Source organism: Rhinocladiella mackenziei (genome assembly GCF_000835555.1).
Source record: "Rhinocladiella mackenziei CBS 650.93 unplaced genomic scaffold supercont1.5, whole genome shotgun sequence".
Classification (NCBI taxonomy): domain Eukaryota; kingdom Fungi; phylum Ascomycota; class Eurotiomycetes; order Chaetothyriales; family Herpotrichiellaceae; genus Rhinocladiella; species Rhinocladiella mackenziei.
In genome coordinates, this window is record NW_013550600.1 from 772,655 (window position 1) to 797,994 (window position 25,340).

Below are 25,340 nucleotides of genomic sequence, written 5' to 3' on the forward strand. Positions count from 1 at the left end.
CCAGTTCTCATATGGGCGATGATGCGTTGGATTCCAGACCAAAGAAAGTCTGCGACGGCACAGCTCGAAGACCTTGACTTAATAACCGTGATTGAGGACTTTGATATGTGTGCTGCAATCGTGGGAGAAGCAGGTTCGCAAAGAGCGTACGGACTACATCAACCTCATTTATCAGGAGTACTGCACCAGGCAGATTACTCAACCAGAAAACTTTCTCCAATCGATTTGCTGATATCTCGCGCTTTCAAACCGCAAACTTTTTCTTTTTCGGAGAGCATCTTCAGCGTCGTGCCTCCAATTACAGTCGCGATATGATGTAGCGGCGTCATTCTGGGCCAGAGATGCTTTATGGACCACATGGATGTCAGGCAGATGCCGTGTGTCATTCTTGACGGTCATGGGAATGAATTGAAGGAAGATGGGTGGAGCGACGTCGAGATCATGGGATGAGTGAACCCGTTACTGATCAAAATAAGACTTTTCTTAGTGGTGCTTATTCTCTAGGCTGTTCTTTCAAACGCGCTTCCCTTCTGTCTAGCAGATCCGGCGGTGATGGAGCAATTTTGGCCGCCTGTCCCGCAGCATATCTCTTATGACAAGTTCGCACGTCGCCGATTTGTCGTCCTCTTCGGCACCGTCAATCCCCCCAAATACCAGATTGTTTCCCGAGTTTCTCGAGAAAGGAAGAGAACCTGACCGATGTAGATTGGACTTGATCGAAAAGACTCGTCCGCGAGGCTGAGAAGTACGGAGATTCACTACAACCTTCCATGCAGTACCGTCACGTATTGGCGCCAACACCGCAGTTTTGCCTCCTCACCAACCTCGCGGCAAAGCACGACAACCCAGTTCTCATTCAATTACCCAATTGAGCCACAAGGAGCAAAGCAGACGCTTGCAGCTTTAGACCCGGCTCTCTATAAAGTCGTACAGAGCAATTCTTTGGTACAACCAAACCCTCGTTGGGCCAGACGAGTCCGCTCGATACTCTTTCGGTTTGAGAGATCAGATTCCCCCAAACTTTCACGTCCTTTTACTTCGAACAATGTTTCCGCAAGAACGACTCACCATGTTGGATTATCCTGCGCTACGCACCGGCATATGAGGATTAGCAAACAACCATCATCTGTAGCAGGAATTTTCTCTGCCTGTCGACCCATGCACAAATTCCTATCCTTGACCAAACACCACCTCTCTGGCTACACTACCTCCCTTCGACTATCACAATGCCAGTCTATTTAGTCCACGGCTTTCGCTGGCCGCGCGAAGGCTTTACGGGCATCCGCGTGCACGCCATCCTGCACAACCTCGAGGACTGCTCGGTCGAGTACATCCAGAACGAGAATTCACGAAAGGAGATCCTGACGAGTTTCCGCAAGGTGTTTCCAGAAATCATGAAGGAGCTGGAAGGGCCTGGAAGAAAGCTGGACTTCATCGAACAGTATAACCCGGATGATATCGATGGGCCGAACGCTGTCAGTCAGCCGTACGCGTTTGTCGGCGACAAAGTTGTCATGATCGCTGCCGGACCGGGCATGGGTACTTCTGGGCCGGCGACGGTACAAGCGGGAGGGGCGCCTCCGGGAACAGGAGGAGGAAGTGCTGGCTCAGCAAGCGCTCTCGCTGGACAGGTTGAAGCACCCACGTCTCCGCCACAGAAAAAGTCTCACGCGCCGACTCTTCCCGTGTCGAAATCTGCACCGTTCAATTCTCCTGCTGAAACCACCGCACTGAGCGTGAACGTGGAGGAAGTCATCGCCGACGGGCCCGGTTTGACAAACAAAGCATGGGAAGCGCTGGCAGATCTGCGAGACAAAATCGCCGAAGGAGAGAAAATCGGCTGGTGGGTGGTCTACAACGGAGATCCGGAAAGATCCTACGACGATGATGAAGATGATGAAATGGGTGAAGAAATTGAAGATGTCGAGGGGGAAGAAGATGTTGACATTTACCAAAATCAGTACCAACAGCAGAGACCTGTCACAAGCAGAAGCGCTGCTGCTCGACCTCGGACGGCTCCCTCTGGGAGCACGGTAAACAATCGGCCTCCCGCACCAACTCCCACACCACATATCGCCACGCAGCAGCAACAAGGGTTAACCGCTCTTCCAGTTCGCACGGCCTCATCGAGGACAGGGGGACCACCAGGTAGACCCGACAAAGGGAAACAAAAGGGAACGATCCCAGAACCGGCCAAAGTCAAGGAAACCGCCAAACCCCAAGGGTTTCGGAGAAAGTTCTTTGGAAAACGACTGTGACATACCTTCTCGAAAACCCTTGACTTGGAAACTGTAGCATTCCTCCGGAGAGAGCCAAAGCTGCACATTTACAGCGCTTTCTTGAGACGTCGGGTGGTGGCATCTACTATGAAAACCGCCAGTATGCCTAATGGAAGCCATCGCAGCAATGGCGGATGGCCCCCGATCAATCGCGTCGAACGAACTACGAGGTCATTATGACTACGCCCACAGTTTGATTGTTGCATGGGTGGGTGATCTCACTGGGTTTCACCAGTTGGCATCTCACCAAGTTCTCGGGGAGCCTTAAGGAGGTTGAACACCAGTATACCTTTTTGGGGGGCCATGGGCCAAGACAGTTGGCCTTCTCGGGTTGAAGAGACTCAACGAGTAACGTTCGGAAATTTTCAGATCACTTGGACCAAAGACAACTCGGATTCCATGCCCAATATGAGGGACGGGGGTCTTGACGCAAGCGAACCAGAAGACAAAAAAAAAAGCGGAATATCCGAGGTCCTTTTGACGGCCACGATGGAGATGTCCAGATCGTAAACTCAATGATCAAGGTACTTTCGGTTATCATCAGAAGTTCGTGTATGTTGGGACTCCATCACCGATCCTTGGCCCGAAACAGCTTTTCCATACGAGTTCAGAGAACGCCCATGCAGAGGAGCCGAACCAATTCGATGTCGAGACCATTTCCACAGTACAAGCTCTGATGTCGCAGTCGTCAATGCCCAAACCAAAAAAAAAAAAAAAGAAAAAGAAAAAGAAAAAAGGGTGTCAATCTCCATGGATTGGTCGTCCAGATCCGCCCAAGAAAGGGAAACCAATGCAGAAATCCTTGGTAAACAAACTTTTGAGTTAGCAAAGTACCCTGGGATACTTATCTGAATTCAATCTGTCAGCAGAAATTGTCTGATAGACGACCGGAGATGGCGTACTAGTAACGACGATCATCGTAGCCGTATCCACCACCATAGTACCCTCGGGGCGGGCTTCTAGGACGACCGTACGGGTCTCCATTCCGTGCGTATGGATCTCCATAGCCTCGGACCGGTGGTGGTGGCGGTCCTCGGCTGTCATACGGATCTGGGTCATATCTTCTCGGAGGGGGTGGTCCATAATCTCTTGGTGGAGTACGTCTTCCGTAACCTCGATCATAATAATCATCAATGGGAGGTCGACGACCAGGCGAGCGTTCACGGTAACCTCGGGGACTCCATCCTCGTGGGGGAGGACCTCGACGGTCATAATCGTCCATGTATCGGCCTCTTGGGGGAGATCTCTGTCGATAACTTCGAGCTTCGGGTCGTTCATCCTGGATCTTGAATGTGCGGGTCAGAGAAATAGTGCTGCACGGTACGTGGCCCGCCAATAACATACATCGGCGCTGCAGTGAACCACTGCTCCTTTAAAGGTTTGCCCGTCGAGCTTTTCGACAGCACTCTTGAGATCGGCTGGGGTCTCGAACTCAACAAATCTTTGGGGACAATGTAAGCAGAATGAGATTCACAAGGACCCAACTGAAGTTACCCTTTGCCATCACGTTCACGACCTGTTTCGGAATAGACGACGTCCAATTGGCCCGAGTTTCGTGCAAAATCCTTGAGATCCTGAAATCGAGTGAGCACAGGTCTGCGAGATGTTTCGAACAGGTATGTCTTTGACAAAGATGGAAATGCCGATTCCAAGTTTCCCGACAAGGACTCCGGGGCGAGGGGTAAGGGAAGTCGGGTTTGCTGACCTGCCAACTGGTTTCCGGTTGCAATCCAGTAATTTGCATGCGGTAGATCGTACGACGTGGGCGGGGAATGTTGCGATCCGGGGGACCAGAGAAATCATCCTTACGGCGTGGGCCACGAGCGAATTGGACTGTTAGTCGTTCTCCTTTGAATTCTGTTCCATCTATTGACTGGTCAGGAAGGGCATCGGCCGGTGGATGAGAAAGGAAATTTTCGTACGGAAGGCTGTAGAAAACATTAGTCGCATGGAAGTGAATGTTGATGGGTAAACTTGCCAGGAACCACGTCTCGCGCATCCATAGCATCCTCATATTCAATGAAACCAAACCCGTTCATGAGCTTGATCTCCTTGATAGTGCCTGCGCCATGAGTTCCAAAGTGTTCCTCGATATCCTGCTTCGTGACTGAAAAGGTGAGAAGACGAGTCAGCGACTGTGGCAGCCCAGGAGGTTACGCAGCGCATCCAGGTTTCCATGGTACAGCTCCTTCAGAAGTGCAACATCGTCCAGACAGACCAAAAGAAGGTGAATGGGTAGAAGTGAGCATACTATTGCGCGGAAGGTTGCCCAGATAGAGCCGGGTAGAGGAGACGTCGGTCGCCATAGTTGACTCCAATATCGACCGGATGAAGCTCCAGAGATGGAAGGCGGCCAGGGAAATCCAAAAATAGGTGCCGCCCCCCCGAATACAGGGCAAGGTAGAGGTGTCAAAGATGGCCTGACAGGGAAAAGGGGTCCAAAGGACGAGAGCTGAAGGATGGAAACAGCTCGAAGGATCGCAGCGAGAAGGTCAGAGTGTCGATGGTGGCATTAAAGTCGCAGGCGGGAGAAAGGGAAAAAGAAAGACACAGCCTGCGACTGAGATGGTTGACCTTGCCAGGCGGATGGCGGCTGCGGCTGCGGCTATGGTCGTGCCCGCGCTGAGGGCCAGTGGTGGTGCTTTGCGCTGGGCAGGCGGGTGCGCCTCACTTTGAACGTCCGCCAAGCCGAGCCTCCACGTCCCAAACTTCTGCGCTAATGAGGTGCTTGCCAGTCCATCCCACGCTCTTTTACTCTTTTCGCACCGTACCTCCCATCATCAGACTTCGGGATGAAGCCATGGGGCCTCCAATACTCGAGATCCAAGACCCTTTCTGGCAGTCGATCTCGGCCCAGCTCCGGGAGGAAAATTCTTGTGATCCTATTCTCGAATGCTACCAGGATGGCTTCGACAAGCTGATGGATGAGGCGGACGACCAGATCAGCCTGGCCAACCAGAAGTTGCACACGTTTCCCTTCAAAGATGTCAAGCCTTGTTGGTTCCGACTCTACACTGACGCCAGCATTGCTAAAGCTTTGAATCTGATCCAAGACAGTCTTTCTCCCAGCAGCGAGTCCCTTTTTTCCAGATCTCTTCATGGTCACCTAGACGAGATTGTCTCAATTTTGGACATGGCTTTGGTTATGGCAGGAGGTTTGGGTAGAGAAGAGATCATACATGACATTCTAACCAGACTTCAGACGACGTCCAAATTCCCGGATGACGATTTAGACCGCCCTTTGAAGAGAAGGCGAGTGGAAGAGTCCAACACCCGCACATCCTCGACCTTTGATCTGCTCCCTACAGATGAAGTCTCGATCCCCCGCCTCCAATTTCCCGTCCCACAGCAGAAGAAGCCGTCGATGACAGAGTTCTCGAATTTCATGCAACATACACGAAAGCCGGCCGTCCTGACAGATATCTTGAACCACTGGCCGGCCCTGGAGAAATGGAGGCATGTTTCATTCTGGCTAGAGCGGACATTTGGCGGGCGTCGCCTTGTTCCCATCGAAGTTGGCCGTAGCTACACAGATGACGACTGGGGTCAGAAAATTGTCCGCTTTCAAGATTTCCTAGACCAACATATCCTGCGAAGACCGGAAAGTGAAGACAACATCCCTGGCGAAGAGATTATCTCCACCGGGTACTTGGCACAACATGACCTTCTCAGACAAATTCCCGCTCTTCATCATGACATCGCAATCCCGGATTATTGTTTTCTTGACGCTCCACCCCCGGAACCTGACACTCCCGTCGGTTTGAGCAAGTCAAAGAAGGGGCATGGTAAGAAAACCAGCCATCCCTATGTCCTTCCGTCCACTGGGTATTCTTTGCTTAACGGTGAGGTGGGCTTGGCTGACGCCCCTGGCGACGCGGAGCCTGAACATGAGGTCCAGACTAATATCTGGTTCGGGCCGGCATGGACCATTTCTCCACTTCACCATGATCCTTATCATAATATTCTGTGTCAAGTCGTCGGCAAGAAATATGTCAGATTGTATTCACCACACCACAGTGCCGCGCTCTTGCCGAAGCGCGCGGATGAGCCGGCTCCGCATATATCTCAAAGTCGAAATGCAGAAGTCGATTTCAATGCTGTAGCCGTGAACAACCAAGAACAGATCAGAGAGACGATCGACATGTCAAACACGTCACAAATCGACATTGCTGCCATAGAATTGTCCCCGTATGAAGATTGGGATGATATGTACCCGGGATTCAGTCAAATCCCTTATGTTGAATGTATCCTTGAAGCGGGACAGGCGCTGTATATTCCCATTGGTTGGTGGCACTTTGTTCGGAGTTGCTCGGTCGGTATCAGTGTCAGTTTTTGGTGGTAATACGAATTGCGATCACCCAGTTAGTTGGCGTTGTTGCTCTGGAGCCGATCTGAGATCCTCTCTTTCAAGGTGCACCGGTTATCTGGACATGAATCGGTCAACCCTGGCGGAGCACATATGTGGGAGCCGAGGGTGGCAGAACACGCGACACCAGTTCGCGAGTGATCCATATCGTCCGCTAATGCGGTGCCAACCATGCAACAAGTCAACGTCACAACGTGCTTAAACATGCACAGTAACTCCCGAGGGCCCCCAAACCCAACAGATCGAAAAGTTTCGGGTTAGCTCGTGAGACTTCGGGGTGCCAAACGGTACCACTCGCATGCTCATCCCCAAAGAAGAAATGCTCGCCCGGGGCCTGGACAGGGATGTAGAGTCTTTATCATTCGCAACTTGCCGTTGTTATCATTTTGCTATCAGCAGCCCTGGCGATTTGCGCTGGGATCTGGAACCCTAATGGCCAAGCCATCTTTCGTGTTGTGGATTATAAAGAGGAGCGCGTCCTCCCGCTGGGCAGGAGCTTGGTCAACTTCTTATGAGAGCTTGTCCGTCGCGCCAGTATATCTTGTCAGTCCTTAAGCATTGCCCAGCGACTGGAGTGCTCCACCTCCGCGTTCCCCCCGACGAAACAGCCATTGCTGTCGACGCCAGTGGGAGATCATCGCCATCAACGGTCCATTAAGATGGCTGATACCGAAAATGGCGGCACTGCTATGCGCAGCATGTCCAAGGACGAAGGCCGTTTGCGAGAATTGGGTTATAAGCAGGAGTTAAAGCGCGACTGGTCGCTGATTCACAATTTCGGCGTTTCCTTCAGTATCATCTCCGTCATCACGGGAATCACCACCCTTTTCAGTTATGGATTGAATACCGGAGGACCAGGAGTCATGTCGTGTGGATGGATCGTTGTTTCTTTTGTAAGTTATCTCCGTATTCTGATACCCATCCTGTAGGAGCGGGAAACACCATGGCCCATATTTTTGTCGACTCTCTTTATCTTGTCCCGCTTTCAGCGAAAGTCTGCGACGTGGGTACATTAAAATGTACTGACAAGACCAAACGTCCAGTTCACATTCTTTGTTGGATTGGGCATGGCCGAGATTGTCAGTGCCATCCCATCTGCGGGAGGTCCGTATTTTTGGGCCGCGATTCTGGCTCCGCAACAATGGGCTCCTTTTGGGAGTTGGGTTACCGGTTGGTTCAATTTGCTCGGTCAAGTTGCAGTCACAACCGGTATTACCTTTGGTTGTGCTGGACTGATCTCTACATTGGCCAGCATCAATGGATATGAGCCGTCCGCTGGACGAACGTTGGGAATCTATGCGGCACTTCTCTGTTCGCACGGGATCGTCAACTCATTTGGCGTTCACATTTTGCGCTATCTGAACAACACGTCGATTATTCTGCACTCCCTGGGAGTCTTTTCCTTTGCTGTTGCCGTGGTGGCCAAGGCTCCCCACCACCAATCGGCCAAATTCGTCTTTGCCACCTTTTACGATGGCACGGGTGACCCAGGCTGGTCAGTTCGAGCTTCTTCAGCCTATGTTGCTTGTATAGGCATTCTCATGTCTCAGTACACCATCACCGGTTTTGATGCCAGGTATGTCCCTTCCTTTTGGGAAAAGGCTCGGCCTGCTGACCCGAACTCAGCGCCCATCTTTCCGAGGAAACACAGAACGCGTCTTGGTCGGCACCCATTGGGGTTTTGATGTCGATCGGCTGCTCCGCATTATTTGGATGGTTCCTCATTCTGTGCCTTCTCTTCAGCATCCAAGACTTCGACCGTACCATCGATTCCGACTATGGACAACCGGTCCTCCAAATCTTGGTCGACGTGTTTGGTAAATCAGGGGCGATTGTGCTTTTTGTCCTCGTCATAATCTGTGTCTGGCATTGCGGTCTCTTCAGTTTGACTTCTAATTCTCGGATGATGTTCAGCTTTGCCCGCGACGGGGGGATCCCACACTTCTTCCACAACGTGGACGCTCGATTCCGAAGCCCGATCAGAACCATCTGGCTCGCGGCCGTATTGGCGTTTCTTCTGGCGATTCCCAGCGTCGGATCATCGGTGGCCTTTGCGGCAGCCACTTCGATCGCCACGATTGGGCTTTATATCTCCTACGGCCTGCCCATCTTGATTGGCATGATCAACCCTGAAGGATTTATACATGGTCCCTTTAACCTGAAGTGGGCCTCACGCCCCGTTGCCCTTATCGCCTGCCTCTGGATCGGATTCATCACCGTCATTTTCTGTCTTCCTGAGCTCAACCCGGTGAACAGCCAGACGCTGAATTATACACCAGTCGCGGTGGGTATTATCGCCGTGTGGTGCCTTACTAGTTGGGTTTTGTGGGCTCGAAAGTGGTTCAAGGGCCCTATTCGTCAAGTGGAGGCCGAAGTCGCTGGAGTAAATGTTGATGATCCCGATGCGATGGATCGTGCGGAACGAGAAGGGAGAATCCCACAAGTGGATGCGATTGAGGGTGGTAAGGAGAAGAGTCTTTTGACGGCTATGAAGCAGAATTACAATTGAGTCCCGCGAGAGAGGGTTCAAGGTGCGTTACGAAAGCTGACACGTCGCTGGTAGACTCGACAATAATATCGTCGTACGTAATAATTTTTTTTTTCTCTTTTCCTTATGCGGGATGTGCTTCTCTAGCCTTGTCGTCAGCTGTGATCATTGCGAACAAATCCGATGACCCATGTGATAAACCATAGCTGCCAATGCGACTCTCTATGATCTGTCCATTGACCAGCAAATCTACCAGCTCCAATCCATATGTGTTTCGTACTCGCATCAGGTCAATGGGGCCACTGTTTGTCTCTCTCCCGTTCAACGACGTTATTCCGGACCTTACCTATCGTGTCCTATTCACGCGACAAACAATGGCTGCCTGATGGATTTTGGTTGGGGGGATTGGTCGGGATTCTGGGTGGGCGTGTCGGAAAATGTCATTCATGGTCTTAGTCATTTCAGGCACCGGCCATTCTCAGCCTCGGCGGAGGATTGTGCACTGAATCATACGGTCTAATGGCCTGATGGAAGAGCATGTATGGATACTTGGCAGACTGGATGCCCAGGGGTCCTTCGAAGAAGGGCATAGTGAGGCCCCACGATGTTGCATCTGGCCGCTTATTTGGCTGACGGGAGATCTTTCGTTCGACTCCATTGGCCAGGAGGAGCAAGAAACGTTGCTAGACTCTATCAAGAGAGAGGAAGTTTACCCATACACACACTTTTATATATATGTGCCACTGATTACTTTGTCGTTTTACTATCGACTCAGCTCGACCCATCTGATTTTTCCCCACCTCCAAGGACCAAGCTGGCTAGATAAATCCCCAAATCCCTCCCCACCACCGGTCTTGGAGAAAGGCATATTGTCCCTGACCAGACCAGTCTTTCTTTGTTTCTCTCATGCATTTCGGTATATCCATATCCCTTATCATCAGATCAGTCGACTATGGGTTCCATCTCGCCCTCCCCGAAACGCAGCATCGCCGCTGAGGATATCTCAGCCTTGAAATCACTTCTCTCCAGCACCAATCCCACCATTCTCACCCCTCAGGATGAGAGTTACCCCGCCTCCATAAAGCGATGGTCACGGGCCGCCGAAAAGCCGGCTGGTTTGGTCGTGATTCCTACCACTGCCGAGGAGGTCGCTATCGCCGTGAAATATGCCTCGGAGCACGGCATTGATCTTGCCGTCAAGGGAGGTGGTCACTCGACGGCTGGCGTGAGCAGCACGAGTGGAGGACTCATGATTGATCTGAATGCCAAGATGCGCAAAGTCGATGTGGATGTGGAGAAGAAGTTGTTCATTGTTCAAGGTGGATGTAATTGGGGAGACGTGGACCAAGCGGGCGCAAAGCATGGGCTTGCAACGGTAGGTGGAACCGTCACCGATACCGGCGTCGGGGGATTGACACTTGGAGGCGGTTATGGATGGCTCAGCGGGCAGAGAGGTCTGACCATTGATAACCTGGTGGAATGCACGATCGTCCTTGCATCTGGGGAGATCACCAAGGCCAGTGAAGAACAAAGTCCGGATCTCTTCTGGGCTCTCCAGGGAGCCGGACAGAATTTCGGAGTCGTCACGGAATTCGTCTTCAAAGCTTACGATCAGGGAGATGTCTGGGCGGGAATGCTCATCTTTCCCCCCGTTCCCGAAGTCATGGACAAACTCGTCGCCGCTACGAATGAATTGTACGGGCCTGACGAGAATGGCAAGACCAAGGTGGCGGGACGAGGCGCTGGCGGTATTGGCGTTGCGCGACCACCTCCTGCCAACGGTCAGGTCATGATCCTGATCACCGTGATATATTTCGGCACTGAGGAGGAAGGCAAGAAGATGTACAAGCCCTTCCACGACATTGGCCCCGTCGTCGACACCACGGCCATGGTCCCCTACCCCGTTATCAACACCCTTCTGGCGCCACCCATTGGTCTCCGCGCCAGTATGAAAGGAGCTGCATTCACGATGCCAATCAGGCCCGGTTTCCTCCATGAAGTTCTGGCCAATTATGTCAAGTTTACCGACGGAAACGACGATACCGGCATCAGCCTCGTTTTATGGGAAATGTACGACCCAGTCCAAGTGGTGGCACACTCAGCCGGCAGTTTCGCCAACAGAGGCTGGCATCTCAATGCCATGATCTGCCCCATCTGGACAAAGGAGGAGAATGACAAGTCTTGCCGCCAATGGGCGCGGGATCTCAATGAAATGTTCAAGAAAGAAATGGCCACCAAAGATCGGACCATGGGAGGCCAAAAGGCAGCATCGCTGTTCTATGGCAACTATGATCGTGAGTTTTCTTCTTTCTGGATCTGCCGAGCAGGGCAGAAAATACGAGGCACACGCTGACATCTGCCGCAGACTACGACGAGAGATCCCGCGACATCTTCGGCGAGAACTATCCTCGCCTCCAGACGCTCAAAGCACAGTACGATCCCACAAACGTGTTCAACAAGTTATTTGCCATTTCGCCCCAAGCATGATGACCAACAGTCAACCAGCAGCTCCTTATTCTGTCCTTTTCATATTTCTGGAACCGGCATATGTCTAGAGACACTTATCGCACTCCGCTGTCAACTCTCAGAAGGGTTGTATTTGTTTATTCCACATGTCGTATCTGACTACCACATATCTCCTCTTCAGGGAGGATAGAACAAACATATACACATATACGCCTCATGGGAACAAAAGAGCTTAGTTCGATAAGATTCGCTCTTGCATTTCAATTGTATGTTTTGCCCAAATTCAGACCCAGCGCTTTGCTCGGAGTAACATTTGCGGTGGTATAGTAAACAACCGGGGCTGTGACCAACACCACTGCAGGAGAAGGCTTCCTGGTTATGAAGCTCATTCATATTATTATCGTGGGAGTTGATCCGGTCATGATAGACTCCTAAGCATGAATTCACATGTTCGATGTCAACACTTCATCTACTCGCCCAACTTACCCCAACCTTTAGCAAGACATTTATTTAATTTCCCCGATCTTCCACTGAAATCGCAAAGGTCCCTATTAGTGATGGAGGAAGGAGAATGGTGCAGCTACGTACTGTGTGTAAGGTTAGCTGGTCTCACCCTTCAATGCGCGTTCGTTAAGTCTGCGGTCGATCTGATCGTCAGACCACCTCGGTGTCCACGTTGGGCATAGACATGAGATTCGAAACTGGCTCGACCCAGAGAAAATTCCGTCGACAAATTCCCGGCCCTGCGAACCTGGGCTAAGGACAAGCCTCAAGACTGAGCAGGAAGAGACTGCGCAACTGTGAAGCTCTGATCGATACACTCCATCTTGCGAGACACTCATCAATAATGTTGGTCGTATTTGACCTCTCCTAGCAGTGTCGGGTGGGGATTCCTAGAAATTCATGCCTAGCAATGACGCATGCTTCTCTCTGAATGACATGCCAATACCTTCTTCCTCCTCCTCCTTGAGCTTCGTTACAATATATGGCCTTCTCGGACAGGAACTGCATCTGAAGGCTTCAGAGCCGTTGCAACTGCAGTTGTCTCCTATTTCTGTGTGGTGAGGGAAGGGAATGCGCTTGCATTGAGAGCTTGAAACCTGGACTTGCGAGATCGGAGCAAGCCGAAAGCCTCGATTTCTAAGTGGAGGCAGCAGCGGCAAGGACCTTCAGGCCATGGACATGTGGGCTTCATTCATTCCCTTGCTGATCCTGTACTAGTTCTGCTTGTGATTGTGTTGCTTCCATGAGCAGGCATCCGTCTGGCCTGCATTTTAACCACCAGCCATTGACTCAGACTTGTGGGATACAACAATTTCAAAGTTCCCTTCATGCTCGATTCGCATTGGGCGGTCCGCAGAATTCCCTCAGTATTGATTAGGCAACCAGGTTCGGCCTGCGGAAACTAGTCCTATAACTTACTAACATATAGGGACCTCGGACATCGGTCGTCCAGTTGACCAATCACGATACCACCGGGATTGGTGACGTACGGTGGTATCGTTTACGACGGCGTGTATCAAAGTGAAAGAATTGTGCCCCAGAGGAAATACGCAACAGGCCAAAAAGCATAAAGGAAGGAGACCCGCTCTTACTTGAGCTCGCCATTATTCATATCTTGGTGAAGAACAAGATGGACTCTATCGTTGGTCAAATTCGGTCTCTGGCAGAATCGGCCGATGCCGTCGGCCGAAACCAGATCCTCAATACTCTTCGAGACCTCCAATATGACCTTGAGACCCCGATGGACACATATATGAAGTTCGTTAACTCGGTAGGTTCTTTCATGTCGTTTCAACGACACTGGCACCCTGTTGACTGCATTCGCAGAATATCCAACTTGCCATGGTCTATGTTGGGGTCGAACTTGGTCTGTTCAAAGAGCTGGTCAAGGCGGAGGAGAAGACCCTCACTCTCGACGACCTGGTCAAGCAGTCTAGTGCCTCTCCAGACTTGCTCGGTATACGTGGCCTGGTTTTTTCTCTTTCCCACGCTGATACAGAATCATTTGGATAGAAAGAATTCTCCGATATCTTTCGTCAACCGGCTTGATGCTGAATGTTGGCCCAAATCAATTCCAAGCAAACAGAATCACCCATCTCCTAGCAGATCCGCTAGCGGATGCCGGAATTTGCTATGCGTAAGTTGACTCTTGGGACCACCTATACTCGACGACCTCTCAAACTTCTGGCAGATTCGATGCCTATGGCCCAGCCGTTCAAGCATGTCCATCATTCCTGGCAGAGACACACTACCGCGACTTCGCCGTTGATAACAAGGCTTCATTTCAAAAGGGCCACAATACCGAACTCGGCTCATTCCAATGGATGATCAATCATCCAAAGTTGTTCAATGGGTTGCAGAAGATGATGACGGCTTTGCAGTCGAGCAATTGGGTGGTGGGATTCGATTTACTTGATCAGGAGGCCCGTACAGTCCAGCGAGATGATTCACCGACGCTCGAAAAGCCCTTTTTGGTCGACGTTGGAGGTGGCCACGGCCATCAATGCAAGCAACTTCTAGAGAAATATCCGAATCTGCATGGAAGCATCGTGCTCCAGGATCTGCCTCAGGCCGTGGAGGGGTTACCTCCTATGGACGGCGTGAGGGCCATGGCACAGGATTTCTTCGAGAAACAAACCATCAAGGGTATGTTTTGTTCCATGCTCCATCAACCGAGAAAATATCAAACATGCACTTCCGAGAACTAATATTGTGACAAGGCGCCAAATTTTATTACCTCCGCCGAATTTTCCACGACTGGGGGGATGCCGACTGCCTGAAAATCTTGAAGAATCTGGCCGTGGCCATGAACAGCAATTCTCGCATTCTGATCGACGAGGTCATTCTTCCGGACGTCAACGCCCACTGGCAAGCCGCCGTGGGCGACATATCCATGGGAATTATGATCGGCGGCAAGGAACGGACAAAAAGGCAGTGGGAGGCACTCATCGCGCAGTCGGGATTGCGTCTTTCACACATCCATTCGTATAACGCCATACAGTGCAATTCGGTCATCGTCCTGGAGTTGCAATAGACCTTTGGAGCAACTGGATAGACCAGTTGTCGACCAATGCATTCAACATCGACTTAATGCGGAAGCTGACACAGAGGGAGTGTTATGGATCTTGTGGGCGTCTAACACAGCTAGGTCTGCTGTATGTGTATAACATGGTGTGAGAAGGAGTTGGGAGAAAGGAGGCATCTTTCAACAGTGTACTCGGTTTGCTTATAGCCCGGAGCCGAATCAGCAAAGATGACCGAGCATTTTTCTGGTGGATAGGCAAGACCTGCTGCCAGAATTATCGTTAGAAATACCCTTCCACTCTTAGAGACTCAACTCAACACTTATCGAACGACTGAATGAAAGCTCATACCTTATCTGAGAACTTGAATCGAAGAGGATTCTTTCATCAAGTTAATGTCGTGCCTGTAAAGCTCTTTGCGCGTCGTATGCATACACATGAGACCCTCTCGAGTCCCTCCAATATGAGACTGCCAATGCAGACGTCACAGACCTGCATATATTGCAGACTGGGATTAATAGTTCCCTCCGCCGTTGCAACTCTCAGTTCGTTCGGAGGTTGCGATGGGAGGCCAGAAGAATTTCTTGTCTTTGATACGTCGTCCCACTCCGGAACCGACGCAATAAGAACTCTTCTGCTTGTCCAGAACGTTGTCTGCTATCCCGCTCGAGGGTCCGTGCTATAGACGGAGCGATCCCCATTCTAATTTCAAAGGCAATTCACAATCTTCAACTTTTGAAACATTTGGTCAGCAAAACGTCCTCCACCACTCTGAGAACGATGGTGTCCAGCGAATATATTGAGGCCATGTCTCGACTCTGACACAGCGGAAAATATTCAGACCTCACAATTGCGTGTGGAGGAAAGAGTTTCATGTTCATCGTGCAATTTTGTGCCCTTTTTGAGTCCGCTTGCAGCGGGGATTTCAAGGTCAGTAACAGTGAGAAAACGCAAAGCTCGCTTGCTTTCACCTGGGTAGAACTGAGATACCGACTAGGAAGCCTAGTCACATAGGATAGAGATTGAAGACGATGATCAAGGCGCTGTCGAACGAATGCTCTTGTACATGTATATCTTCGACTATAACGATGAACTACACCAGGGTCGGGCCTCGGAACCGGACGTTGACAACCACGTCCCAGCAGAGACAGGAGCTAGCGAAGAACATCCAATCACTCCTGATGGCGAGATTGAAGCTCAACCCGAGCCCGAAATTCCCTCCGCAAATGTACAACCGAATAACGGAGGGATGATGGTTCTGAAGACGGTGATAACGACCTTGCTCTTTTCAGTAGTGTGCGCGTGTATGCCATTGCCGATAAACGCGATGTTCCCGGCCTGAAGAAGCTCGCGAAGGACAGATTCTCCGAGCGAGCTGACGGCAGCCGGGAGCACAAGGACTTTCCGGAAGTGGTCAGAGAGATTTACCAATCCACGCCGGTGAGCGATCGGGGTCTTCGAGATATCGTCGTTCAAATCATGGCGACACGCATCCACTCTGATCTAGCGAGAAGAATTTTGCCAGCCACTACAAGACTTTGGCGATCTGGGGGTGCATGCCTTGGACCAAGTCCTAGCGACGCATGCGCAGCGGATGTCGACTTCAGAGGCGACCATCAAAGAGTTAGAGGCCGAAACACGCAGTTTCAAAGCACGGCCGAAGGATTCGGAGGGGATGCTGAGCAAGGTCAATAGCCTCAATCAATGCCAAAATTGTCCGGTCAAGTTTAATGTGGAAGTGCAACCGTCCTGTTTGGACCACCCGTCATTCGATGTAAAGCCTGTCAAGACAGGCGATGAGCGATTGAGGAGGATTGAGTTGATCGGAGAAGGATTGCTGGGCCGCCCGATAGGTTATGAGCAACAAGACATTCCATAGTAGCCTTTCCACCTAGCGGTGAAAGCAGGAAGCTCTGCAACTGCGCGACTGGAATAAATAAGACAGCTGTGACTCCTCTTAGAAAATCATTCATTCGACCTTCCACCGATTGAAACTTTTGTCCTGGGGAATTCCAAATGATACAGGGAAACTGATCGGGAGGGAAGACGCTGGTGCCATGGAGATTCTAGAATCGATGTCAGGGATTCCGTCGAGCGTCCTCAATGGGCCTCCCCTTTCTTCCGTGCTAAAATTGCAGGGCAGATGGATTGACGTCGGGCGCAAGCTGGACCCGACTGTGGAGATGTGTGATTGGGATGTCCAATCAAGAGCCTCTCCTTTCTTCGGTGTTAAATTTTCAGGGGCATTGGACTATCGTGCTCTGAACAATACCAAGATAGTATGGGAGTCGGGCGCAAGGCCGACCTAATCATGAAATGTTCGATTACAGGATGCAGATGTAATTGAGAGTAACCATACTCTTGCTGAAATTGCAGGCTGTAGAGCTCGTGCCACGACAAAATTGCTAGTCTGAGAATATAATAAGTATATCGGTAGATGTGTTCTAGACCTTCCACGGGACAGTACTATGTATATGCACAGAGAGAGAGAGAACAGAAGCTCGTGTTGACAACTGCGGTTCCTGGAAGGGACACTCCTCAGATCTCACGGTTTTGGTTTGGCTCCAACAGCCAGCAAGTCATCTGTTCTCCGGAAGTCTTCTGGATCTCGATTCCACAACCAAGGTTACAAAATGTAGCAGTAGAGGTTGAAAAAGCGTCTGGAATTCTTGATCTTGAACCTCGAAGCACCGCATACCATGGGAACTCAGACCAAGCCAAGTCAAGTCAGCTCAAACCAGCCCAGTAATAGTATAGTAGGAAAGTTTCCCATCGCTCGTTATGCATAAATAAACACTCCATCAGTCAGCGAATCAATAAGCGCATCAAACATCGACCTCTGTTTCTATTCGCCCGCTCCGCTACCATGCATCAAGCCTTAGACCGAGATACCAAGTTTGCAGCATAATAGAAAATATCTTGACGACCCTCTCAGATGAGGCCCAAATATCTCATCGATTTGTGTTGAAAAACCAACTGCTCCGCTTGTTACCACCTTCTGATGCACTCAGATTCGAAATAATAGGTAAGGAGGGTGCACCATTGGCGCCATCAAGACCCGTTGGGGCACCACCTCCTCCACGAAGAGGTTTTGCTATTCGGGCGCCAGCATTCATGAGGCTATTGAACCCGCCTGCTCCACCAGCACCAGCGGCTGCCACATTTCTCGACGAAACTTTCGCTGCTTCTAGACGTTCTTTCACAGCAGCGAGCTGTGCTTCGAATCTGAATTGTTGTTAGCCCCACATATATTTCCTTTGCGGTTCCAACAACATACCGATGATTGGCCGCGGTCAACTTGTCTTGACTATCACTCAACAAACTTTCCAGACTCAGAATGCGTTCGTTTCGGGCAATCAATTTCCGCTCCGCTATAGCGACTTCCTTCTTCAGGCTCGTGTTCTGATCGACGAGCTGTCTTTGCACCACGGTCAGTTGTTCAAGATTGCGCTCCAAGAATGCCATCTTCTTTTGTTGTTGACGATTGTTGCTTGATCGAAGCACGTTGTTGTACTGTTCTCGAGTCTCGTCGAGTGAAATTTCCAGCTCCACCACCCGTTCGCATCGGTTTTGCAGGTCGCGCATGAGATTCTTCTTCATCACATCAAAGTCTGCAATCTGTTGTTGAAGAGTCTTGTTGGTGACTCCGTTGGACACGGGGGCTGGTCCATTGGCCACACTGCGGGATTGCAGGTCGGTAATAGATTTTTGCAGCCGGTCGATTTCGTGCGACTTGTGAGTCAGTTGATCTCTCAGATCTTGGACGAGCTCGTATTGCGTTTCCTTGCGATCTGAGTATAGTTGCTCGAGTTTGGCCTTGACCTCATCCACATCCTCGGAGCTCAGGTTGCGGGTCAGCAATTCTTCATAATCTTGTTGAACGGCGGCCAATTTCTCTTCTAGCGCGATAGTGCGCTCTTCGGCATCATTCTCGGCTCGATCAGTCAAGGATTTCTCGGCTTGTCGGACCAGATTTTGTGATTCCAGTAATTTGGCTCGGAGATCCTCCAAAACAGGAGTGGGCACGCTTTCGCCATTCATGCTCGCGGCATGTAAGGAATCCACTTGATCCAGCATATCTCGCATACGATTTTCGTTGTCGGAAAAGGCATTATCTCCAAGATCGAAGCCGGCCATCATTTTGGCCATCTTCTCTTTCTTCTTGCGGTCCTTTTCATCTAGAGCCGCGGTCGTCTCTTTGGCGCTCATCTTGTGCTCGAGGAGTTGTTGCTTGAGTGAAATCAACTCCGCCTCGAGTTCGGAGTTGGCATCTTTCAGACCCTCCATCGTAATGGCATCCTCTTTACTTTGGTAGGACAATTTCTGCAATTCCAATTGCGTCTTGTTGAGTCGGTCGGAGATGGTTTCGTTTTCTTTGGTTGCCCGCATGGCACTCTCTTTATACGTTTTCAATTCTTCTCGTGCTTCTTGAAGGCTTCGTTCAGCATTGACCGCTTGCGTCTCTTTTTCGGAAAGCTGGTCTTGTAATTCATTTTCTCGTCGGAGGAATTCTTCTCGCTCATCTTTCTCAAGAATAATGCTGGGGGTGCTCGACCTTTCGCCCGCTCGCGAATCAGGTCGACTGGGTGTTTCTGATCGGAGGAGATCCGAGGGTGCTCGAGAAGGAGTCTCTGGTCTCGTCTTGGATTCTGACTTGCCGCCGGCACCTCCCAAGGGAGCAACCCATTTGTCTTTGGGTACGATTTCCCCTTTTCTCCATAATTGCAACTCGGAATCTACAGACGCGATATATTTCTCGAAGGTCATGGCTTGGTTTTGAGCGATCTTGAGTTGACGTTTCAGTTCGGCCGGACTTAATTCGGCATTGATCTTGGCCTTGTTCTTGATGGTCTTCGCTCGCATGCCAAATCGTAAAGTGCTGACCGTTTCTGCATCGTTGTAGCTGCTGGGAGAACAATTGATGATCAACGTCGTCCTCGAGTTACCACCCAAGCTTTCTTGCAGAATTCGAGTCAATTTAGAATCCCGGTAGGGAACGTGGGTGGATTTTCCATCTGTAAGGGCGTTGATGACCATTCCGAGAGCACTCAAACTCTTATTGATCTTTTTGGCCTCTTCCAGAGTTTGACCACTCGCACCGGTCTTGCCGACCTTTTCGGAACCGGCCAGATCCACCAGGTACAGCATCCCACTCTTTTGCGAACCGGTATTGACGTCTTTCTGATTTATGGTGACCAAGAAGATGGAATGTGATCGGGAGGATTCCAAGTTCATGTTGGTGGAGGCCGTGACTCTTGATCGTTGGCCCAAGTGCATGGCCGTGTACACCTCGTCGACCGTGTTGACATAGATTTCTCGAAGTCCTTTGACATAGGGACCCTTGGGCCCTTCATTGATGGGTAAATTGTCCATGACGGGATTCAACAAATCACGTATCCTTTCCATGTAGATTTCCAAGTAGGAGATGCCTACCGTGTATTCGATCTGGGCCGAACCGTGAACGAGAATGGAGTCGAAAATTTGTTCGGTGATTCGCGGTATTATACCTTTCTTGTCGGGATCATCCATATCACCCATCATGGTGTATGATTTTCCGGCACCGGTTTGACCGTACGCGAAAACGGTACCATTGTAACCATTCATAACATCTTCGACGGTGGATCGAATAGAGAAATCGAATATATCGGCTTGCTGAGAGGACATACCAAAGACTCGGTCGAAGGTGAAAGGCGCATTGGTTTCGGAGGACTGGAGAGAGCATCAATTATTATATTGTATCATATGAAAGGAACGGTGGCAAGGACAGACCTGAACCAGGCAGGTGTCATCCCCCGCGAATTGGACCATAGGTTGGCCTCCATTGGCAATTTCGACTTTGTTCTGAGGGCGAAAACGGGCCACAACTGGAAGAGCAGTCAGTATGAGCCGGTGAATGGTGGGTTGGATGGTGAACCTTTGATGTTGTTGCCTCCTCCGCTGCTCGCCGCGGCGGAGTTAGAACTCATAGGTTAGCTCAATGTCGAGGACATGGAGAATGATGCAACATACGCCATATTTGTGCAAGATGAGTTATTGTCAATCGGGCCAGGAGGAGAGCATCAGACCAGGGATTGTAGGCCCGACGACGCGGGTCGTAAACAGGGTGACCTTGTGGATTCTTTGGGCGAGAATTGTCCGCTATCGGGGCACGGGAAAAGTGGGAGTCTGGGTAAAGGTCTAGGACTGGGTGATGTGCACAGCACAATCAATGTGTAAGAGAAGTGATGGTGATGTGATAACTGCGGTGTAGAGAAGTGAATAGAGACGTTGGTTAAATTCAAAGGTGCAGGGCGCGGGCACAGATGAGCTGGTTGGTACAAGTACACGCGGTGAAGTGCAGGCGTTTTGGGTTACGACACGCCCAAGAGAGTGGCTTATTTGTTCACCGGCCCCCTGGAGATGCCGCTAATGTTGAACCTTGTTTAATGCCCTGATTCAGATGAGTTGAATGCGCGTGGTCTCATGTGACTCCAATTCACGTGAGCTCACGTGAACTGCCTGCGCATTTCCATGGATCGTATTACTATTCATCATCCTTTCTCCGCAGACAAAAAGACCTTGTCGTCTCTCATGTCCAATGCCTCTGATCACGACATCACTGATAGCCTCATAAAGGCCCCCAGCAATACGTAATACAATATACGCGTAAAAGTATAAGAAAAGCGGACAGGACAACATACTTGGTATCTAACCTAACGATTCTATGATCCATCATTCTTGGACACTTGGACTCGAAAGACCCTCCCCATCGTGTATCTCATCATGGCCGCAGCACAAACCCAATCCCTCTACAGCTCTTTGAATCTCACCCACAACGTCACCAAGACGTCTTCGGGTTCAGAAGTCCACAGCTACACTTCTGATCTAGGCCCAGATACTCCCATATTGACTCTCATCCATGGTTATCCTCAATCTGCATACATGTGAGCATATCAATCAAGTGTCCTGAAAACTACCAAGGCTAACTACAACGCAGATGGCGCCATGTCAGTCATGAACCCCGCTTGTTCTCTCGGGCCGAAGGTGGTTGCCAATAGTGATGGCGGGTTATGCGATAGTAGCACGAACCTTCAACTCACCGCCCCTGGTTGAAAACTTATATGAGGACGCTCAACTCATATCAAGAGAATAAATAACCTGTTTGTTATTCCTGGCATCAACTCTGGGTCCATCATCCTGACCGTTGAACTTGTATGGAAAGGATTCCCAGAGTGAGAGATGTATAACCCCTCGTGACTATTGGCACCCGACTTGGCTTTGTATATTTCTGCTCCCGACCTACCTCTACAAAAGCCTAACAGACCCAAATAACAGATCGTCCCTCTTCTCTCAGGCAAGATCTCCCTCTATGTCCCCGAAGTAGGTCCACTCTTCAAGCAGATCTTCATTTCAATACTTAGTCCCACTCCTCCAGCTCCCAGGTTACGGCATCTCCACTCCAATAGAAGACAAGGCTGCCAATTCCAAACGGTCAGTCGGTACCGCGTTGCTGGAATCCCTCTCCAGGGTGTTCAACACCATCTCCTCTCCAAGACCTCGACGTATCATCCTCGGAGGCCATGACCGTGGTGCGCGGATCTCGCATCGCCTGTCCGTCGACTTCTCGCACCCGCCTCAATCACCTTCCACGTGTGAAAAACTGAACCTGACCGTCCTCGGCACTATTCTCCTGGATATCGTGCCCACACTTGCCCAATGGCAAGCCTTCGCCAACCCAGCCATTTGTTCAGGATATTTCCACTGGCCATTGCTCGCGAACCCGGACGTTGCAACGGAAATGCTCTCCGCCTTCGGCGGCGGTCGCTGGGCCAAAGAAGCCCATACACGGATCGCCGGTCCGAACTCGGAATCCCTGAACCGGATCACGGCCCATAATGCGCTGGACGTCTACTCCGCTCTTTTCGAACAGCGGGAGACCATCTACTATACTAGTCTCGACTACGCAGCGGGTGCGGCTCCGGAGGCAACAGAACAAGAACAAGACCAAGAGGCCGGTCGAAAACTCGGGGTGCCGTTACTCGTCATGTTTTCCCAAGCGAAACTCGGCGCTCGGATCGATGTGCAAGGGATCTGGAAGGACTGGGTGGGTCAGGGTGTTGACTACGAGGTCTTTGGGGTCGGTGATGGGTATGGGCATTACTTGCCCGAAGAAGCCTTTGACGTTGTGAGCCCCAAGATTGAGACTTTTATCCAGAAAGTCACTTGATTTTGCTTGCAATGCGCTCGTGGAGAGGGACAGTTCGATCCATCACATCTCCACGTAGGTAGCACCACCACTGGACAAGGAAATTGAGAAAGACACCACCTTTCCACAATCAGCAAAAAGAAACTTCACGGTCCGTTTATTCGGATACATTAGGACATGTGATTTATTTTCAAGGCAACTTCTCGAATACCTTGGCCACCCGTACCGCCGCCTCCTCACCAAACCGCCCCGTGACAATCTGGATGTTGACCGGCAATCCCTGAACCAGGCCGGCATCCCACAACTCCTGGTACATCCGATGATTAAACTCATCCGTGAACCCCCTCGTCTCTTCACGTCCATATTTCATCCAGCCTTCGTCGGTCGCCGGATCGTCCAGGTCCTGACGCACACTGGCCACGGGCATCGTGAGGGCGCTGTAATCCAGCACGTTCCACAGCGCCGTGTATCCGCAGTACTGCTGGGATTTGACCCAGGTCTTGGGTCGCATGCCGACCCACGGAGTGACCGGCATGACGAGTGCGTCGATGCCGCTCTCCTTCCACCTTGCGAGGTACTCGCGCTTGAACTCCCAGATGGCATCGGCCAGGTCCATGCGCTGCTGGGCGTCGAGGAGCGTCTCGGGCGTGCCGACCAGCATGCCTTGGATCAGGGGCTCGTCGACGAGTTTGCACAGGTCCGCGCACCGCTTGCCGCCGTCAGCCAGCACAGCCTTCACCCACAGGTCGTAGTACGCGGAGCGGTGCGAGGAGGCGTCCCACTCCACGATTTCGTGGCCACATTGTGAGAGTTTGGCGACTAGCTCGCGCATCGCCCGCTGGATGGGAGGGTGCGGGAGCACGACACCGTCGTCGACGATGTACGCGATACGTAGAGGCTCTTTGCTGGGCTCGGCGAGCTCCTCGCGCCACGGGATAGGAAGGATGGTCGGATCTGTCGTCCAGGGCTCGAGGCTGGCGTAGGCTTCCATGAACAATTCGATGCTGGAGAGGGAATTGCTCATGGGCCCGGCGACGGGACGTACGATGTACTTCTGATCCCGTGCCGATTCACGGTAGGGGACACGCCCGACCGACGGACACAGGCCGAACAGGCCCTGAAGGGCCGCGGGGATGCGAATGCTACCGCCGATATCTGTTCCAATGCCGAGCACGGAGCCCCGGGCGCCGACGAGGGCGCCTTCACCCCCTGAACTACCGCCGGAGATCAGCTGCCTGCTCAGGGCGTTCACGCTCTGGCCCCAGACGTGATTGTAACTATCACTCATCATGAGCGACTGCGGCACGTTGGTCTTGACGTACACAATGGCCCCGAGCGACCGATACTGCTGGACGGTCAACTCGTCTTGCCCGGCGGGTTTTCCCACCAGTCCGACCCAGCCCACCGTAGTGTCGACACCGCGGACTTGATGGGTGTCCTTTAAGCTGATGGGAAGGCCGTGCAGTGGTCCCACGAAGGCACCCGTGTCGGCGTACCAGCGATCGAGGTCTCGGGCCTGCGCGATGGCCTCTTCGAACATGAGCTCGGTACAACAGCCGATGAGCTGGGTGGCAATGGCCGCGCGCTTGCAAAACGCCGTCACCACCTCCTCGACGGTCCAGTGACCCTCCTCATAGCGGCGGAGGATCTTTCGCGCGCCCACCGTGTTCGTGATATCCAGCTCCGTCGCGCTCAGCAGTCCGGACCGCTCGATCACGTAGCGGCTGTCAGCGAAATCCTCCGGGATATTCTTGAGCCGCCATTGAGGAGGGATTGATTCTAGTTGTTGTCGCCGACGTTGACGGCCGGTTTCTTTCCAGCTCGGGATCGATCCCATTGTTGGTTCACCCGAAGATCGCTCTATGCGGGCCACCTGAGCCCCGTGTTGAAGACGGGATATCCTATTTCGATGTGCGACGTCCTCAATGAGTAGTTTACCAATTCTGCCTGATGATGATAAGTGAAGCGTCCGTCCGCGCCGCCAAACTCTTCAATGCGGAATCAAAAAGATCGCCCGATTCAAGATCAAAAACTCGCCAGCAGAAGCAAACGCGTGAGATAGCGAGAGGGAGGAGGCCAATGTCCACAGGAGATCAAAGATAGAGAAATGGGTGAGACAGAGCGCGCGGTCTTATCTCTGGATTCCAAACCGTGTCACACTCGTCCTTCCAAAGCACGACGTATCAGACCACTTGTCGCGCCCAATGACGACTCTGTTGTCGACCGAGTATTTAGCAACGCGGTCGATGGGAGATTTCAAGGTTCTCATGAATCAAGCGGTCGAGTCAATTAATTGATGAGTTCTATCAGCAAAGAATACTTTCGGACAAATCCGCCGAGTCCAGAATGGCAGCGTGACGGTCTACCACAATGGTCAAACAAGAAGAGGGGAGGGAGGAGATCGAGAGGTGGAGATGAGGAGAGTGGTCAGTCTTTCCATAGAGCTAGACAGGATCAGGCAAAGCAAAGCCTTTTTGTTGTCGCCATCGCTTAAAGATGGAGAAGGGTTTTGATTACATTAAGTAAGCCC

General features: G+C 51.4%; 9 protein-coding genes across 9 annotated transcripts; 6 read left to right on the top strand and 3 right to left on the bottom strand.

Moving 5' to 3' along the window:
• Positions 1-1,226: 1,226 nt before the first annotated feature.
• Positions 1,227-2,258, top strand: Z518_06753 (uncharacterized protein; the record flags this gene model as incomplete). Its single annotated transcript, XM_013414883.1, has 1 exon — positions 1,227-2,258. The coding sequence occupies one exon, from the start codon at positions 1,227-1,229 to the stop codon at positions 2,256-2,258; it is 1,032 nt and encodes a 343-aa protein (XP_013270337.1).
• A 922-nt stretch (positions 2,259-3,180) lies between these two features.
• Z518_06754 (uncharacterized protein) lies at positions 3,181-4,585 on the bottom strand (the record flags this gene model as incomplete). Its single annotated transcript, XM_013414884.1, has 6 exons — positions 3,181-3,564; positions 3,624-3,720; positions 3,774-3,853; positions 3,985-4,152; positions 4,265-4,386; positions 4,531-4,585. 6 exons carry the CDS (start codon positions 4,583-4,585, stop codon positions 3,181-3,183), a joined length of 906 nt encoding a protein of 301 aa, XP_013270338.1.
• A 494-nt stretch (positions 4,586-5,079) lies between these two features.
• On the top strand, positions 5,080-6,621 carry Z518_06755 (uncharacterized protein; the record flags this gene model as incomplete). The annotated part of the gene is made up of 1 exon (XM_013414885.1): positions 5,080-6,621. One exon carries the CDS (start codon positions 5,080-5,082, stop codon positions 6,619-6,621), a length of 1,542 nt encoding a protein of 513 aa, XP_013270339.1.
• Positions 6,622-7,304: 683 nt separating this feature from the next.
• Positions 7,305-9,154, top strand: Z518_06756 (uncharacterized protein; the record flags this gene model as incomplete). The annotated part of the gene is made up of 3 exons (XM_013414886.1): positions 7,305-7,538; positions 7,689-8,221; positions 8,272-9,154. The coding sequence occupies 3 exons, from the start codon at positions 7,305-7,307 to the stop codon at positions 9,152-9,154; spliced, it is 1,650 nt and encodes a 549-aa protein (XP_013270340.1).
• A 931-nt stretch (positions 9,155-10,085) lies between these two features.
• On the top strand, positions 10,086-11,620 carry Z518_06757 (uncharacterized protein; the record flags this gene model as incomplete). Its single annotated transcript, XM_013414887.1, has 2 exons — positions 10,086-11,427; positions 11,499-11,620. 2 exons carry the CDS (start codon positions 10,086-10,088, stop codon positions 11,618-11,620), a joined length of 1,464 nt encoding a protein of 487 aa, XP_013270341.1.
• A 1,612-nt stretch (positions 11,621-13,232) lies between these two features.
• Z518_06758 (uncharacterized protein) lies at positions 13,233-14,636 on the top strand (the record flags this gene model as incomplete). Its single annotated transcript, XM_013414888.1, has 5 exons — positions 13,233-13,373; positions 13,430-13,559; positions 13,616-13,739; positions 13,794-14,248; positions 14,323-14,636. The coding sequence occupies 5 exons, from the start codon at positions 13,233-13,235 to the stop codon at positions 14,634-14,636; spliced, it is 1,164 nt and encodes a 387-aa protein (XP_013270342.1).
• Positions 14,637-17,576: 2,940 nt separating this feature from the next.
• On the bottom strand, positions 17,577-20,591 carry Z518_06759 (uncharacterized protein; the record flags this gene model as incomplete). The annotated part of the gene is made up of 4 exons (XM_013414889.1): positions 17,577-17,850; positions 17,903-20,334; positions 20,395-20,489; positions 20,540-20,591. The coding sequence occupies 4 exons, from the start codon at positions 20,589-20,591 to the stop codon at positions 17,577-17,579; spliced, it is 2,853 nt and encodes a 950-aa protein (XP_013270343.1).
• A 796-nt stretch (positions 20,592-21,387) lies between these two features.
• Z518_06760 (uncharacterized protein) lies at positions 21,388-22,831 on the top strand (the record flags this gene model as incomplete). Its single annotated transcript, XM_013414890.1, has 4 exons — positions 21,388-21,548; positions 21,602-21,611; positions 21,940-21,984; positions 22,040-22,831. The coding sequence occupies 4 exons, from the start codon at positions 21,388-21,390 to the stop codon at positions 22,829-22,831; spliced, it is 1,008 nt and encodes a 335-aa protein (XP_013270344.1).
• A 169-nt stretch (positions 22,832-23,000) lies between these two features.
• On the bottom strand, positions 23,001-24,647 carry Z518_06761 (uncharacterized protein; the record flags this gene model as incomplete). Its single annotated transcript, XM_013414891.1, has 1 exon — positions 23,001-24,647. The coding sequence occupies one exon, from the start codon at positions 24,645-24,647 to the stop codon at positions 23,001-23,003; it is 1,647 nt and encodes a 548-aa protein (XP_013270345.1).
• Positions 24,648-25,340: the final 693 nt, after the last annotated feature.